Source organism: Populus euphratica, unplaced genomic scaffold (assembly GCF_000495115.2).
Source record: "Populus euphratica unplaced genomic scaffold, PopEup_1.0 scaffold202.1, whole genome shotgun sequence".
NCBI lineage: Eukaryota > Viridiplantae > Streptophyta > Magnoliopsida > Malpighiales > Salicaceae > Populus > Populus euphratica.
The window spans coordinates 414,149-432,586 of record NW_011499975.1 but is presented as its reverse complement, the minus strand read 5'-3'; the positions used below and the strand labels follow the sequence as shown (position 1 = coordinate 432,586).

The window sequence follows — 18,438 nt, the reverse complement described above, 5'->3', positions numbered from 1 at the left end:
ACATGTTCCTCAGATGTGATTGGAAAAGCACTTTTAGTTGGAATTTTAGATGTGTAAGAGAGAATATTGCTTAAAAACCTGGTTCAAAAGACATCCTTGTATTTTCCATGAGGCTTGCTCCGACGCTACAATTTAGATTTCTTTTCCCGTTTTCGTTTATTTTAATAAAAAAATAAAAAAAAATACTCTGTTGGGTATAGAAAAAAGTGGTCTATTTCTCATATTTTTTAAACAAAAAATAAAATAAAATAGAACCTGAAACATAAATGGTGCAGAACAAGCCTCTAATATCTTCATCGAAGTCTCCAGATCAAACTTGAAGAAGCAGTACAGAACAAGAACAAGAACGACTGATCTGTCAATGGCCCAAAGCACATTGGACTTCGGTGGATTAAAAATTAAAGAAAGAAAGCGACGAGCATGTTTACTAATCTTTTATCCCATCACACGACCAAATGGAATCATCATCACTAACATAAGCACACGCGTGCTTACAGAAAAAGAAAGCAGCTTCATCAAACCTGGCCTTGTAGTATATTTACATGTGATTTATTTAAATTCAATTGGCTTAGTGAACTATTTTTTTATTTTAAAAAGTTTTCTTTTAGTTTTTTTTATTATCCAAAATAATATCAGTGTTTATATATACTCGATAAATCTGAATTAATTCACCGTAGATTAACTCGCACTGGGTCAATTCTTGAATTTAAATAAATTGAATTCTTAATGATTTCCACTATTGTTCTGCCCTTTTATAAAAGCCAAGAGAGCAAGAAGGAGAAAGGATAAATAAGATCTAATCACCATCGTTATCTTTCTGACCGAGTTAGATATATTGACTAGAACAATCAAAAGAAACAAATTAAGATGCAAATAATTGATATATATAACTAATCAATAACAAAATAAGATATCTCTAAATTTCCAAAAAAAAAAAAGGGGGGGTGGGGGGTGGGGGGAAACAAAAGCAACAAAATAAATTGCGGTATCAGTTTTTAATCAGTGGAGGAAGGACGGCGACTAGAATCTGTCCATGGGGGCACCGGAAAATCTAAACCAGCAGCTGGATTCTGATTTTCTGGTGGCCGAAAATAACCCAACTGTTGACCAGAAAAAAACAGAGGATATGAAGAAGCAGATGGAGATGGTGTTGATGATATCGAACCAGAAGGTATTGCTGCAAATGAAGAACCTGAAGTAGATGAAGGTAATGAAGAGAATGCAGACAGAGTTGATGATTGTAGAGAGGCCAGCTGGGGATTATAAAACATCTGATCTAACAAATTTGAAGGTGGTGGTTGTTGTTGTTGTTGTTGTCCATGAAAGTCCCCAGAACTCTGCAACAACTGGGAGTACTCCCAGTAGTCTCTTATAATATGAGGTTGAGACTGAAACAATGCAGGTGCTGGCACCTGCGGCCGCTGTGCTTGTTGCCTTGGAGATGAGATTGACTGTAACTGGTGATGAGAAGGTAATTGTGAAATAGAAACGGGAACTTGAGAAGCAGTAACATTTTGCATTTGAGCTGGCAGTAGCCTAGCATTTTCAGGGAAGTTAAGTTTAGCTCTACTTCCTCTGAATCTTAAAGCAGCCTCATCATAGGCTCTAGCTGCAGCTTCTGCAGTTTCAAATGTGCCTAGCCAGACTCTTGCTGCCTTGTGTGGATCACGTATCTCTGCTGCCCATTTGCCCCATGGCCTTTGCCTAACTCCTCTGTATCTTCTCTTTCGCTCTCCTGTTTCTCCCAAAGATGCTGTTTCACTTGATGGTGTTGCTTTGGAGGAGGGTGTGGCTGTAGTGGGGAATATTAGAGTTGAAGCAGAAACTTCTTCAGTTGCTGCAAATGATAAAAGCATAGAAAGCTTATCGACTAAAGCAATTTTCTTATGGAGTTTGTGTGTAATATTATTGCTTTAAAGCCAAGTGGTTGAGGTGCCAAATTCTCTACCAAGACCATGACGCCTTGTTTTTGTTATTCGATGAGTTGATCTTTTCTAGATGACAGCAAATTATGTTTTTTCTAAAGCTGACAAAATCAAGGACTTTGAGGGAAGTTGACAACAAAACCTTCAAATTAATACATGCAATAAAAGGTATATTAGATAATATTTAGATATTTATTATTAAAAAAAAGATATTATTTAGATATTTAGTAATTTCTAGAAGAGCAGTTGTAAGAAAAAGGACTTCCCAATATAAATTGTTATAAAAATCTAATCAATCAACACCATACAGGATCAAAAACATATTGAATATGAATTATTGACTAAAAAATCTTGGTGGACAAGTAACATAATTCAAATAAAATAATGGAGTTTTGAACACAATCGAGAGAAGAATGGCATAGGATAAAAATTGATTCAGGATTGATGATTAAACTTACCAGTTGCACCAGACGACGACGAATCACCCAGTGAACTTCTAAAATCATAAAACCCTCTGTGAACCGTTGGCAGAGACTCCTTCAATTGAGCTGCTGCACCGGCTTCCTTTTCTCTCCCTCTCTTCTGGCCAATCCAGGAACCAGAACCAGAAGTAGAGGAATATGCAGACAAAGATGGAGAAGCGGGAGAAGTGTTAGAACCAGGGGCTGCCTGAGCAAAAGTCGACGTTATTGTTGCCCCTCCTAGACCTGAGGCTCCACATGATCCCCAATCGCTAGTACTTCCTCTGTGGCCTGAGACCACATGTGTAAGTGCTGATACCATTGCAGACATCTCTGTTGAACTGCTACACCCCATGAACATATGTGGTGATTGAGTTACCTCCACATGCCGCTGTATTGGTTGGTTCAATTCAGAAAATATTTGTTGTGCTGTGAACGATATCTCTTCCTGGTTATCATCGCTATCTGTGTAAGGGTACCTGCTGTACTCCCCTGAGTTGCCTCTTGGGTTCGCCACCTTCAATACGCACATGTAACTTGAATGAAAAAGCAGGGTACAAATAACAAGCCAACTTTATTTTTTCTTTTCTTTTTTGGGTTTTTTTGTCAAATTGCAGAAGAACCTTTTCTGAAGTTATAGTGAAGGGAGGGGGTTATATATGGAGAGAATTCAAATTTGATCCGCCGCCATTGAAACAGTGCTACAATCTTTCTGCATCATCCTCAGAACTAGAGCACAACTTTATGATAAATATGAAGTTTTTTTTTTTTGTGAGGGGTTTTAGTAAAAACGTTTTTGTCTTGTAAATTTTGTAACCTTTTGTTTTCTTTTAAAGAGGCGTGGTACCAAAAATTAAATACAGAATCGAATAATATACGTTCACACTGTAGATTTGACTGGTAAATTGAAGTTTCCATGGAGCCATGGACAAGGCCTTGCAAACTAGAACAACATGACGGTGATGTTTAGATTAGATAAGAAAGACGGAGCGTGTCCAAATTGACTTCCGATAACCGACTTGCTGCTTAAACAATTGGGCTTTGATATTAATCTAGGAATACCTCATGGCTAGTTTTGGACCTTCGTCATGCGGCGACTATTTTTTTTCTCGTGATTCAAGAAATAGATTTAACTTATTTAAAGAAGTTAATTTTATTTTAAATAGACGATAGATATAACAATAATAAATGGTATAAATTAAAAAAACTTATGATAACTTATTTTTTAAGCGTCGTGTAGCGACACTTATGATAACCTATTTTTTTTAAAAAATAATAAATAACAAAACTTAATTCTTAATCTATTAAATATAAAAAGATAAAATTAAATAAATAAAACTCTAAAAAAATTATGCGTGGTCAATGTAAATTAATATAAAAAACCTATAACTCTAATAATCAAGGTTAAACGAATTTAAATTATCTCACTAAACACGTAGATTATATTATAATATTAGGATAATTAAATAAAAAAATAAAAAAATTACAAAACTCATTTAAAAAAAATATCATTAGAATATAAGCATCTTACTTGTAAAAATTTTGAAACTTAATTTTTAATTAATCAAATATTGAAGGATAAAATTAAAAAAAAATAATAATATAAAAATATTAAAAAAATAAAATTAAAAAGAAAAAACAATTTAATAAAAAAGATAAAAAAATTAAAAATTAAAATAATAATTGAGGTTAAAAAATAAAAAATTAAAAGAATAAGATAAAAATTAAAACAAAAAATAAAAATAATTTTTTATTAAGAAATAAAATTAATAAAAACATATAAGTTTAACAAATGTCTCAAAAAAGATGCTGGTTCCCGAGTAGTTTCTAGTCGTAAGAATTTTTTTTTCTTTCCTTTTTATGTTGGGTGAATTAAAGTAGTAGTAAAAGTTGGAGATGTGGAAGAGGTTGAAATCTCGGCTGAGACTTGTAAATGACTGCTTTCATTTTGTCAAGAACGAAAGCAAACACAATAAAATTGAGGTCAATCGGATTGCAGACAAGTTGTGCTCTTCTAGTGATTCCATTGGCTTTATAGGATTATTAAAAATAATTTTTTTATTTTAAAATATATAAAAAAACACTATAAAAAATAATCACTATAATTATTTCAAACACCATTTTAATTATAATTTCTTCCAAGCTTACCTATATATTCGTACACTTAAATATCTAATATTGGGTTATTACCGTTATAATTATTTTTATATTTTAAATATATTTAAAAAAAATAAAATTTTTATTTTTATTTTAAATTAATATTGTTTTGTGCTTTATATTATTTTAATATATTAATATCAAAAATAATTTTTTTAATATTTTTTAAATAAAAAATATTATAAAAAACAACCTGATCAAGTCTGCGCGCTGTGTTTTAGCTCGCCAATCCTTGTTTTTGTCTCAACAATTTCTTGAATAATAGTTAATTGAATTAGTTTTCTTCGTGGCAAGTTTTTACATATTTTCCGTGCACGGTCAAAGCACCTCTCTCGACTGTCATCTCATCAGCTGCGTAAGATCGCAAATTACAACTACTATTATCATTTTTTTGACCCGTACAAAGACAGAATCGTTCAATTTAAGACAACTAGTTCAAGAGACAGACGGATTGCTTAGTTTTTAGCTTAATAATAATTTAAAACGGATTGCTTAGTTTTTAGCTTAATAATAAATAAAAAAAAAACCAATTTCTGGCCCGATTCTGGTTAATTACCATGCCTGATTGCCATCGTAATTATTTAGATGGTGTCCTTCGAGTTTGACGAGGAGCAAGCAAAGACGGTTTGGCTGCACTAACCTAGAGTTTCAACTTTTAAGGAAAATATCCCAGTTGCCAATTCGGGTTTGGAGGGTTCGGATGTAACAAAGACCTAGCTAGAGTAACAAGTAGTTTAGCTCAAGTTGGCTTCAATTCCCTTTTTTATGATTCGTTGAAGATTGTCTGTATTAAGGTTTGATGTGGAAGGATTAGATTTGTGTGGAACCCACAAGGCAAGTGCTTTGATTATGATAATGAATCGTCGAGAAGCTACTAGTAACGTCAACCAGTGACTTCGGTCAACTGTTTAATGCATACGTGGCTTTTTTATCGTACAATTCGGACCGTCAAAGATTAGGGGAGGCATTTGAAAGCGCCCTAGACACGGGACCTCTAGCAGTAGGTAGGTTCCTCTTAGAATATTGCTAGCCTGTTTTTTTTTTTTTTTAGTCTTTTAAGCATATTACAAACGCCATTTGAAAGAGTAAAATTATAAATATAGTATTTTAAATAGTATAATTTATTTTTTTCCCCATGTGACACTTTAATTAAAAAATAGTATTTTAACAAGTCATTTTGTATTTTCACAGAATAAGACAAAAGATGGGAGAAGTTTAAAGAGAAAAGGTTGTTGAATTTTTTATCGGGTGGTGATTTAAGCTTGAATTAATTAGAAAAAAAATAATTAATTAATCCAATCTCACAAAGTATACATTTAATTTTTATATATTTTCAAATCCATTTTTAACTTATTTTGTATTCTTGTTTTGAAAGAATAGAATGAGAAAAGAAAGAAGAATATAAGATGAGAGAAAAAAAATACAATTTTGAAACAAAATATCATTAGATAAATGGAGTAAGGTCAACTACGGCCAAATAATCACTTAGTTATTTTTGGTGCGCTATAAACTACACTTAATTTCTCGAACTTTAATGCAACTAGTGTAGCTACAATTCTGTATACGACTCTTTGCTCATGCTAGAGGGTAATGCTTTAAATGTTTTCCGTTCGAGAATTTATGACAATGTTATGTTCTTAACCGTATTTAATTATGAACTTAAATAAATCATTAATAGTTAATGGCATTCTCCTTCGAGCAAAATCATCAAATATCCAAATAAAAATCTAGTTTTGATTAACTCACAAATTATTAATCGAGTGATATTTTTATAATCAAGATCAAAACTAGACTAGTTAAACTAAATGAATAATGGGAGTCCGAGTCATCTTGGTTTTTGAAAAAGATTCATAATTTGACGTGGTCCTCTATATTTGATGCCCCTGCAGCATTATTCGAGGGCAGCGCAATAATTTTATTGCCATTATATAGTTCATGCAATTATTCGGAGCTGATAGGGTAAATCGTGCAAATTATGCTGGATGAGGCGCCTTAGCCACTGTAGTTTCTCCTCGTAAAGTCTCTGGTAATGTTCATTATCTGCATTATGGAGGGCTCTTATAACCACCCTATGTTCACCATGTATTTGGTACCACAGAGAGCTAGAAAGGCACGTACATACTAATTACCTTGTCTCTCTCTCTTATATAATCTCAATTATTCACATGGATTCATCGCTGTAATTTGTTGTCAAGTCCCTTGCTTGATTTTGCCTTCTACTGATAGTTATTTTGCCTCTTTTATCCAGTAGCTAGAAGATCAAACATGGCTGTATTATCGACAGATTTATTTAAGTCAATTTCTTCTTTTGTAAAGTAAAGTAGATAGATATTCTTTGAAAGTGCTGTCTCGTCTTTTTGGGATTTAAGTTAATTTACACGAAGTTTCCGTCCCCAAACGGAAATATAGTTTTTAAAAGTACGCCTACTGTTTTCTTTAATTTTTCTTGAGCACCTGCGCACCCTTCGTGTTGGCCCGTTACTATAATAATGGGAAAAGAGAAAAATAAAATAAAAAGTGGACAGAAGGCTCGATACTCGATGATTTTCCCTCAGGTTGATCTTACACGTGGGAAAGTGTTTCGAAATCTCCACGTGTTTTTTATTTCTTGAAAGAGCCGCATAAAATAGTGGATGTTTCCAAAAATTCGATTGGGCGGGGATCAGATTCAGGATTCGTGAGGTACATCATCCACAGAAATGGACAAAGGTTATAGCTACAGAGATGTTTTAATTTATTTTTCTCAAGAAACAGATAAATTTTCTAACCAAGTTCAAGTTTATTCTATGTACCAAATAAATGAAAACATACATGTTTAACCAAAACCTTTTTTTTTTTTTTTTTAATGGCGAGACATCAACGATTGCAAGGGTAAATTTGGGCATGTTTAACCAAAACCTTTTTTTTTTTTTTAATGGTGAGACATCAACGATTGCAAGGATAAATTTGGGAAATTAATATACAAAATGAAAAAACAAAAAAGTTGAATTGACACAACAACAAAAAATCATGGTAAAAAATGCAATATTTAATTAAATATATCTAAACCGCCACACCAATTAAATTTCAATACCATTACTAAAGATGAACTAGCCAATCAATTCATAATAGTCAGTTAAAATATTTTAACATTTAACATTGAAAAACAAAGATAAGTTGCTATATAAATAATAAAATTTTTAAATTTTAATGGGAGTATAATTTTTAATCTACAAGTAGGATAGAGATATATATTTTAATTCATAAAATATATTAAAAAATTAAAAAATTATAGTTTTTATGTGAATTAGTCGATTAATTTACATAACTAGATTAATTGGCCAATTAGATAAGCTAGAAAATTGATAATGAGACTATTACCCATCTACATCTAACTAGAAAATGTTTTTTAAGATATTTATTATTTACTTTGTTAATGTGATATTTAATTTAGTTAATAATTTTAGAGAGTTTAAAATTTCATAGTTTTAACAAAATCTTGGCAGAGTTTTCTCTATATAGAAACTCTATATAAAATTTTATCCCGTTTAAAAAAACCTGTAAAAAAAACACAATAATCAAACTTAACAAATTCTCACTTTTAATAATCACAAATACTTAAATAATAAAACATTCAACTAATTGAAATGTCAACATAGATGAACATAACTCGTATATCTATCTAAATCGTTTACTAAATGATCCGAGTTCATCAATAATATTACTGGATCTAGCTCATGCACCTGTTGAGTGACCTCATCATCTGCCACAATATCATCAAAAGTTAACCTCTCTTCAAATATTTTAAATATAGTGTAATAAACATCGAACCATTAAGATATGTAAGTGTAATTTTTATTTTCTTCATCAATATTACGAAGCACAGATATGACATCTCGATCCTATTATAGCATGAAGTCAACCTAATATCAATAAAATATTAATGTTAAATTAAAAATATCAATACAAAAAATCTAATGTTTAACATGTATTAATTATAACAATATTAGATTACTTATAATATTTTAAATACATTAAGCATTTTATTTGTACTGCATGTATCCTGGTGAAGAAACTTGCTCGAGGATTTAGAGTATTGACATGAAATGTGATATTCATATACAAAATCAAATACTTCTCATATGTAATTACACGATGGATATCTATAAATATCTCATTCTTTCATGTATTTTATTGTGATATATAAGCTACATAATAACTTTATCAATTATAATAATTATTTTTATTCTTAAAAAGTATATTTTTGAAAGCCGTGATTTATAAACATTATATTTAATTAAATGTTGTGTTTTTAAATTGTAATATCAATTAAATTTCAATACCATTAACAAAGATAAACTAGTCAATTACTCAATTGGTTTATAATAGTCAATTAAATTAATGTGGATATGGTTAATTTTGATATTGTCTAGATAATTTACATAAAAAAATCTATATGTAACACACATGTATTAACTTTACGAGCAGGTAATCCATCAAATGTACTAATTAAACACAAATCCTTCCATAATATAGCAACCAAACACATGGTATGTAAAAAGGTAATTATATTTCCATTTATAATTGTTTGACGATACGTTAAATGCAGCCGTCGCCCGACGTCGTGTATCGACAGACGATACGTTAAATGTCATGATCAAGCTACTTCAACTCAAGTTTACTTGATTACATTCAGGGACTATAGTGTCAACGCGCGTAGTTTAAATTTCAAATGGCCACTCTTCTGGAGTACTGGTTGAGAAAATGATGTAGCTCTACTCGTGTTGCATATGCCTATTTCATTGTTTGTGAATGATTGAGTACAAGGTAAAACTTTAGGAATCCTTAAAAATCTAGGAATATGTTGAACATTGCATGACACCGTAAGCATATATGTTCCCGTATAAAGGGCACTTATATAACATATTGACCATCCGAATTTTCTTCGTTTTTTTTTTTTTTGATAGAGTTATTTCCATTTTAAATGCGAAAGGCATGAATAAACGCATGTTATTTGTTACTTTTATATATGCTTTTTGAAGAGAATGTAAACGTGTATTCTTAACTTTTTTAAAAAATTAATTAATTAATTTTGTAGTTTAAATACAAGGAACTAGAGTTGTTCTGAATTAAAGAAAGGGATAAGGACGAGCATCCCCGGCTATTCCTTATAAAAAAATAATATAGAAAGATCTGCTTTGATCCTTGGTGTCCACTTCACCAACCAGTTAAACCTAGCATAGAATTAAATAAATATAGCGTGTGTGCGTGTGCGTGAAGGCATTCCATCGCACCAGATTCTTCAGATATATAAAATAGTAGCGTAGAATTAAATAAATAGAATTTAAAATTGATAGTGTTTGATTACTGTTTAAGAATAAACAAAAACAGGACATGCACAAAACACGCTTGGCTTATCTTGTTAAGTCTCCGATCTAATTAAGCCATGGTAATTAATTATCTTTGTTAACTACGGTTAATCATAACTTAATTAAATCACAAATGATATATAGAGCTAAAAAGGCGATCAGGAGACTGTAATGAGAAAGAGGTTTTAGTTAATTCAGGGGGTTGGTGGCTCGAGCAGACAAAAGCAGGGCAGGTTCAATGTTTCAAGTGCCAATAGTACACATGGCTTTCATCGGATATGCCCAAATAAACGTGGATAAATGCGAATCCCACAAATGGCCATAGCGTTTTCGATATGATTAACGAGAAAGGACAATTTCTTGTAATCAAGATAAAGTAGAAATCCCACTCAAATTAAAATTACATGGAATGCAAATTTCTTATTTGATTTAATTGTTTCATATGAACATGAGTATAATTTTTTTATTTGATTTTTAGATTGAATAAAATGTAATTAATACGTTATACATGTTTATAATCTTTATAGCATCAGCCTGCTAAAACCAATCAGGGGTTAGGACCATCGCACAAAACTAGACCCGGAAATTATTGTTTTGAAATATTTTTTTGTTTTTTTGTTCTTGATTATGTTAGAAACTCATTTAATTATGATTTTAATTAGCTATTAAATTATTATGTAAGTATTTTTATAGTTTTTTGATATTTAAAATTTATCAAATTAGGGTTTTTTTTTAAAAACTTAAGATTTGACTGTAATCATAAAATTTGTGACACTCTCTATCAACAAGAGAGCCACATTTACACAGATTACTGGGTAATTTTTTATTTTTTTTTTAACATTCCTGATGTGGATGCTGTGGTGAATCTCAGAGCATGTCTTCTAAAGTGAAATTCTATGTACTTTGCCTTCAATTCCTTAATTTAGATTCTTGCCTTCAATTCCTTAATTTAGATTCTGTTTGTTTATTAAAAAATAATGATTCTGTTTGTTTATTAAAAAATAATTTTTTTAGAAAATAAATTTAAAAAAAATAAATTATTTTTTAATATTTAATAGTGTAATAAAAAATAAATTGGAAAACACTTTCTAATATTTAGTTATATTATGAAAAATAAATTGAAAAATAACTTATTAATATTTTATTTTTCTCGAGTTTATTAAAATAATAAAAAATAAATTTTACAAACTAAAAAGTTGAATGAGAATGAAATTTAAAAAAATATAATTTCATAAATTATCTCAAATAAAATAAATAATAATCAAAATAATAAAGATCAAACCTAAAAAATAAAAAAATAAAAATAATTAACATTTCATATATTATTTAAAATAAAATAAATTACAATTAAAAGAATGAGGACCAAATTTAATATATAAAAAATTTCAATAAAAAAATAAAAAATAAAAAAATAATAATTATAAAAATAAGGATCAGAGTTAATATAAACATTAAATTTTAAGAGATGAAATTTAAAAATAAATATTTAAAATAAAATATATATAGCAATAAAAAATTTGAGAACCAAATTTGATATAATCAATAAATAATATGATATTTTTAAATTTTTTACAACTTCTAAAAAGTGATTTCCATCCAAATTTTTCAAGAAAACACTTTTCTGAAAATCAAGTTAAATGTTTTTTACTGAATGTTTTTTTTATTGACCAACTTTTCAAATAACAAATAAATACAAGAAAGTTTCAAAAATACTATCCTAAAAAGTAAATTTTAAAAAATAAATATAGCCTTAAATGTAACTGTAGTAAAATTCTTTGGCAAGTAAAAAAGAAAAAGAAATTTCCAATTCATGGTAGGAAGTAGGAACCCTAATTTCTTGGTATAACATTCCCTTCTTTTTCCCCTCTCCAGTCTCCTTCCGCTTTTAAAAGGAGTGTGAAATGCAAGGATGATACGATACACCTTGAAGCCAGCATATAAAGTCATGTCCAGATCCATGAACTTACTGTCAGTTCTCTGGCCTCCCAATACATTGATTTCTTTTGCTTACGATCCACGTCACAAAAGATGTCGAAAAAACATTTCTTCTATCAAAACAAAAGAAAAAAAGTCTCTCATGTGCATGCCTCTAATCGACAAATAAGTCCCTATGAAAAAATTTGGTCAATATCTACAAAATCTAATAATTTCTACAAAGGTGGGAAAAATTGCATGAAATTGATTGTTAAAAAATCATTTAAAAAAAAACTTAAATTTTGGGAGGATATCACTGAGGTCACGTTTTTTCAAAAAGTGAACCTGTTTGCTATTTTTTAAATTTCTTAATTAAAAACTTTTAATTATGGGAGCAACTGTAAATTTTTTAATTCTTTAAAATCTCCTAAAGTTTTTTTTTTCAAAAAGGGTTTTTTGATTTGTTTTTCTTAAATATTTTTTTAAAAAAAACTTAGCGGCTAAGTATTGTTAAAAACATTATATGAAATAAAATTATTGAAAATATTAATTAATCATTCTAAATCTTTTTCGGTCATCATGTATATTATGATGTAATGCAGTTTAGTTCAGGTGATTCGAATTAAGTAAATTCTGTGAGGACAAGATAGATTGATATTACTCATTTGTTGAAATTGGGATGGAGGTTAAAGAAAATCTAACTATAAATGGAGCTGTGAAACTCCCATGTGCTGACTAAAGAGAAAATAAAGAAATTTACGGACTTGAAATCGGACAGGACATCATAGATCTTTCATGGATGTGCCCTGCAGCCGACCTGGTTCTTCCTTGGCCTTGATTGGATGGTCAAATATTTTTGTTTCGTTTCGGACAAGAGATCTTCCATGGGCGGTCGAAAGCTGCGGGTACAAATCGAAGCAGTGACAGAGTCAACCAATCGATAAGCTTTGGACCCCATAGCTATATAACAACTGTTGATGTCAACGACGTCTCTTTGCCTTTGGATGAAAAGGAGCACCAAAATTCCAAGCTTCTTTGTTGTTCTTGAAGGGATACGTAGGCAATAAGTTGTGATCGATACTTGAAAGCTCCACACATCATCTTAAATCGGGACCTCAAGAGCAAAAGGTTGCAGGTCTGGACATGAAAGTGATTCTTCCTGGATTGAACCTTGAATTTTGGAAGTGAACGCAGATGCTGGCTACTATTTGAAAATATGTGGTAACCATCCCAAATCTCATGCTAGGAGTTTCTTAATTAACAAAAACTAGTCGGTAGTGTTTTTACTGTCCATAAAATCATATTTTATTCTTTTTACATATTATTGTTGAGTGTAGCAGTGATATTTTTTTAAAAAAATTAATTTAATCCTTAAGTTTTTTATTTATACAATTAAGTTATTTTGAGCTACAATTAGCTATTAATTGCATTTTTTCTCACATATTATTGTTGAGTGTAGCAGTGATGTTTTTAAAAAATTATTAATTTAATCCTCAAACTTTTTATTTACACAATTAAGTTATTTTGAGCTACAATTAGCTATTAAGAAGAGTTTAATTGAAAATTGTTTGTGATGCATATTTTAGTCCTAAGTTTTTATTCTATAAGATCATTAGTTCAAAATTGAAGTGTTTTTTATCTTTAAATTTCTTGAAAAAAACATATCTAACATCGAGTTGATTTCTGGATTCAAGTTAAGTTTAGTTTTTTAAGTTTTTCAAGCCATAGATAGGTTTATCACATTTTCTATAATGTTTTGGATAAAAATATGCAATGAAAATGGTTTTTTGAGCAAAAAAATCTTAAGTCTTAATAGGTGATATATTGTCTGATTTTTTTAAAAAAAATTAAGGGTCTCATCACTCGAGCCCTAACAAAATAACTTAGGTTTATATTTAAATTAATATTCCTTTTCTTAGGTTTATATTTAAATTAATATTCCTTCTCTCTTTTATTTTGGTTGAAAAACCTCTTTTAAATGATGATTATTTTGTTCGCTATGCATTTAGATTTGAAAAGTTTTTTGGATTCATTTATATTTTTTTAATCTTTTGTATGGATGAACTTTATTTTAAAAAAATATTTTCAGATAATATATCTAATATTTGTAGCCTTGCAAGATACTTTTTTCATTTTATTTTATTTGATTAATTTAAGTTGTGTCTCTATTTCTATTTCTATTTGCTTAAATAAAAAATAATTTTAATATACAAATTTAGTAAGCACAATAGGGTAAATGCCTCATCTTTTGAGATTAAATATTTTAATTTATATCTATCTCCAAATTTTTAAGTTTTATTTTTAGATATCATTAATGAATATTTATTTATTTATTTATTCACATACATACTTCTTGATTTATTTAATTACAAGTATGCATGAAAAATATTTTAGAACTTATATTTTTTAAACTACAAAAGCATGTTGAAAAAACTTATATGTACAATTTCTTATAGGAAATAAAAATATCTAACTTATGACGGAGCACCGGTTTCATAACTAGCAGTAAACACTTAAAGGTATGGTCTTTTTACTATAGACAATACTATTTACTCTCTCACATTTTATTATGAATTTATTGTTTAGAATTTTATTTTATTTCTGTCTCCAAACTTTTTTATATATAATTGCATCCTTTTTAAGCCAAATTAAAACACAATTGAATCAAATTTATGAACTAAAAAATTAAAAGACAGGGACCAAAGTGGAAAGGGCACCAAAATGAGTGATGGTTTCAAAGTTCTCTCTACAAATTCACTTTAGTCCTCAAACTTCATATGATATACCTATTTGGTCTCTCAATATTTTTTCAATTCAACTTCATATAAAAGTTAATTATTGTTAGTTTTTAGTTAATGATTTGAGAGCTGCGAGAGAGATCGTTGGATTCAAGTGGTAGAGAGATAAAAATATTGTTTGTACTAATTTTGGCTATCAAAACAGTTAATCTTTGTGTCAGATAATTCCATTTAATGACTAAAGTTCAAATTATGCATTTTTTACCTTTAAAGTTCCTAAAAAAGATATATGATCCCAATTTTTTTTTTGATTTTGAGTTGATTTTGTGATATTTTTTTGTGTTTTTTAAGGTCATTAATGGATTAATTAAGGTAGCTAAGATTTTTTTATAGGTGTTTTTTGTTTTAAAATAAATTGAAAATAAGTTTTTAGGTCATAAAACCATCAAGGTTGATTTTCCAGCTATCCTAGTAGCTGAAATTTGAGCGAATTAAAATGACATGTTATCTAACATTTTTTAAAAAGTTTTTAGGTCATAAAACCATCAAGGTTAATTTTCCAGCTATCCTAGTAGCTGAATTTTTTTTTTAAAAAATAGAACACACAACATATAAAAAAACCTAGTTACATTTTAAAAAGAATTTAGCTAATACATGGGCCCTCTTAGCCCAGTTATCTTTGACTTTTTTATGGTAATTTTGACTTTTAAAAAAAGTTAATGTTTTTTATGTATATTTTTAAAATTAATTTCTTAATGTTTATTTAAATTAATACCTCTCCTCCCCTCTCTGATTATTTATTTTTATATTTAGTTTTTTTTAAAAATAATGGTTGTTTTTGGGTATATTATATGTATTTAATTTTTAAATAGATTTTTCTAATTTTATAAGTTTCTTTTATGTTTTATATAATTCAACTTTATTTTTTGTAGTTTTTATAATAAAAACAATCTTGCATGACATTTTTTTCCTTTTGTTTTTATTCGATTAATTTTATATATATGTCTATTATACTAGCATTTGATTTGAAAATTAATTTAATAAACAAAGTCATTAAATGCAATCAGGTAAATGAATCATATTACAAAATTAAATATCTTTCTCTACATCCATCTCTTGATTTTTTCCAATGCATGTTTAGTTATTATTATTTTTATTGTTGAGGTAGATAATTTTTAATTTATTAAATTAGATGTGTGTATAAGTTTTTGAATTTACACTTGATATTTTTTATATAAAAAATATATTAAAAATAAAAAATTTTGTCCCAACAAAGCGTAGGTAAAAAATACTTGATTCTCTTTGATAATGGATCCAATAACCTGTCGAATTGGATTTCATCTTAAGCTGAGATTTATTTATTTTTTTATCAATCCAAGTAGACCTAGGTGCCTCAACTAGTCAAAATTCTATGACAAGACCTAACTAGATCAACGGCGAAGCTTCAAAATAATGTTAAACTTTATCAATCTGATAACTATGAGAAAACCAAAAGGCACAATGATCTGCTTCAAAACATCTTCACATGTTACTAACTCAGAATGAGACACCTGTTTTAATTAAAAAATATTTTTTCAATAGTCGGTTTATTTAAAATAGACTATCTTGTGGACCCTCCCGAAGCTTGAAATATTATTCTTTCCGGATACTGAATATCTAGTCTGGAGAGGGACACATGTACTTCAAATTAAATGTATTTAGAAAATAGAACAAAAAAAATATCCTTAAAAAAAATATATAATCTTGTTGTAGTCAAATAGGGAGTGTTCAAAGATCGAATGGGAACCCTAGATTTCCCAATCAGGAGAAAAGAAAGAAAGAAAAACAGAGGACTTGCTCGAAAAGCAAAATAAAGTGCCATCATAGAACTTTGGTGTGTGCCAAATACATGTCGTTTTCTCGACAACTTTCATCATTCTAGATGGTACCGAAAGGATGAAACATCCTTCTTCTTTTTCCCAGGTCCCACGAATATGGATTGCTCCGACAAAAATTGAGGACTTCTGGCCACATCATCCACCGTTCTTGAACAGTATAGGTTCAGTGCATTTCGAGACCAATTAAATGAGCGCAATTATCAATGTGATCAATTAGTCTTTTTTATTTTTCCTTTTTGATAATAGGTATTGTGCTCTCGAGCCACTCTTAATTATTATACATGCTAAAATTGAGGTCGTAATATTGTTAAAAGTAAGTAATATTTTAGACCATATTTTTGTATAAGATCCAATCTGATCTATTTATTCTATATATACAATAAATAGATCGGATGGGATCTTATAAAATCAAATTGGGTTTTTGAATTGTCCATTTAAATCCAAATTCTAATGGATTTATATTAGATTTGGATATTCATAGAAGGTCCAAGAAACATGAAAAAATTCTAATATGAATTTCTTATCAAAGACCAAATAATTCAATGTGTCACAGCATTAAAAAGAACAAAACCAAATAATTCTAATAAGAATTTCTTATCAAAGGCCAAAAGTAATTTAAATTAGGCAAGGAACATGAGAAACCTAAATAAAAATAACAAAAATGTATTTCCATGAAAGGAGATTCTAACGTGTTTATAAAGAAGAAGCTTTGAAAGGGATAAAATACTCAAAGTTATCATTTTTTTATTTTTTTATTATTAATATTAATATTTAAATTATTCTGTATGTATTGCAATTAATTTTATAAGCATTAAAATTAATAATAATAATCATATAAATTTTTAGTGGTTTTATAAAAACTTAAATTTAAAATTATTAAAAAATAAATTTAAAATTTAATTAATTAAACTACTAGTTCTTGTGATTAAACAATGAGATGAAATGTGAAACAAGCTTGATATGGATAAAAGACTCAAAGCTATCACTCCTTGTTCTTCTTCGCTTTTTTCATATGAGATGTGAAACGATGAAGATTCTTTCGGCGATTAACGCAAGCAGCAGAAAGTTTCAAGTTGATGTTAGCAATTTCTTTCAAAAGTAACACTCCCTTCCTTCGGTTTTCATTCAATTAAATTAACAATAAATTTTTATTTTTTAGATTTGATCTCTATTATTTTGATTACTATTTATTTTATTTGAGATGATTTATGAAATTATATTCTTTTCAATTTCATTCTCATTCAACTTTTTAATTTGTAAGATTTATTCCTCATTATTTTAATAAAATTGAGAAAAATAAAATATTAATAAGTTATTTTCCAGCTTATTTTTCATGACATGACCAAATATTAAAAAATATTTTTTAACTTATTTTTTATTACATTAGTAAATATTAAAAAATAATTCACTTTCCAAAAAAAAATTACTTTCTAGCAAACAAACAGGGCCTGAGTTATGATTGTTTATTTGTTGCAAAGTTCTTTTTTTAAGTTGAGTTTTTAAAAAATAATTCATAAAATATTTTTTAATATTTTATTATATTACAAAAAATTAGGTAGGTGGTAACCTTTTAATTTTTAAACTTTTTTAAAATTTATTAAAAAAATAAGAACCAAATCTACTTTCATAAAAATGTTGAAAGAGAATGAAATTAAAAAAAAATCTAATTTCATAAATTATTTTAACTAAAATAAATATAATCAACAGAATAGGAATTAGATAAGATAAATAAAAAAAATCAATTGAGAAAATAATAAGAAAAAAGCAAATAATAATCAAAAGAATGAGGACTAAAATTATATAAAAATCAAATTTTAATCAAGTTCTAGAGATAAAATTGAAAAAAAATTTTCAAAATAAAATATGAGACAACCAAAAGGATCAATTTTGATATACTCAACAAATAACAAGATATTTTTTTAATTTTAGATAATTTATAGAAAGTGTTTTTCAAAAAAAAAAAAACTCTTCCCTTAAAACTAAACTAATGTTTTTAATTGAAAATTATTTTTTATCAA

At 28.3% G+C, this 18,438-nt stretch overlaps 1 protein-coding gene across 2 annotated transcripts; it reads right to left on the bottom strand.

The window, feature by feature from the left end:
• Positions 1 to 899: 899 nt before the first annotated feature.
• On the bottom strand, positions 900 to 3,174 carry LOC105139499 (ethylene-responsive transcription factor ABR1-like). 2 transcript variants are annotated; one of them, XM_011045960.1, is made up of 2 exons: positions 2,384 to 3,174; positions 900 to 1,837 (listed from the first exon to the last, which is right to left on the bottom strand). In XM_011045960.1, exons 1-2 carry the CDS (start codon positions 2,916 to 2,918, stop codon positions 996 to 998), a joined length of 1,377 nt encoding a protein of 458 aa, XP_011044262.1. In that variant the 5' UTR covers positions 2,919 to 3,174; the 3' UTR covers positions 900 to 995. The 2 variants fall into 2 exon arrangements, with proteins under 2 accessions (XP_011044262.1, XP_011044263.1); XM_011045961.1 differs by having other exon boundaries at positions 900 to 1,792; positions 2,384 to 3,173.
• Between the last annotated feature and the right edge of the window lie 15,264 nt (positions 3,175 to 18,438).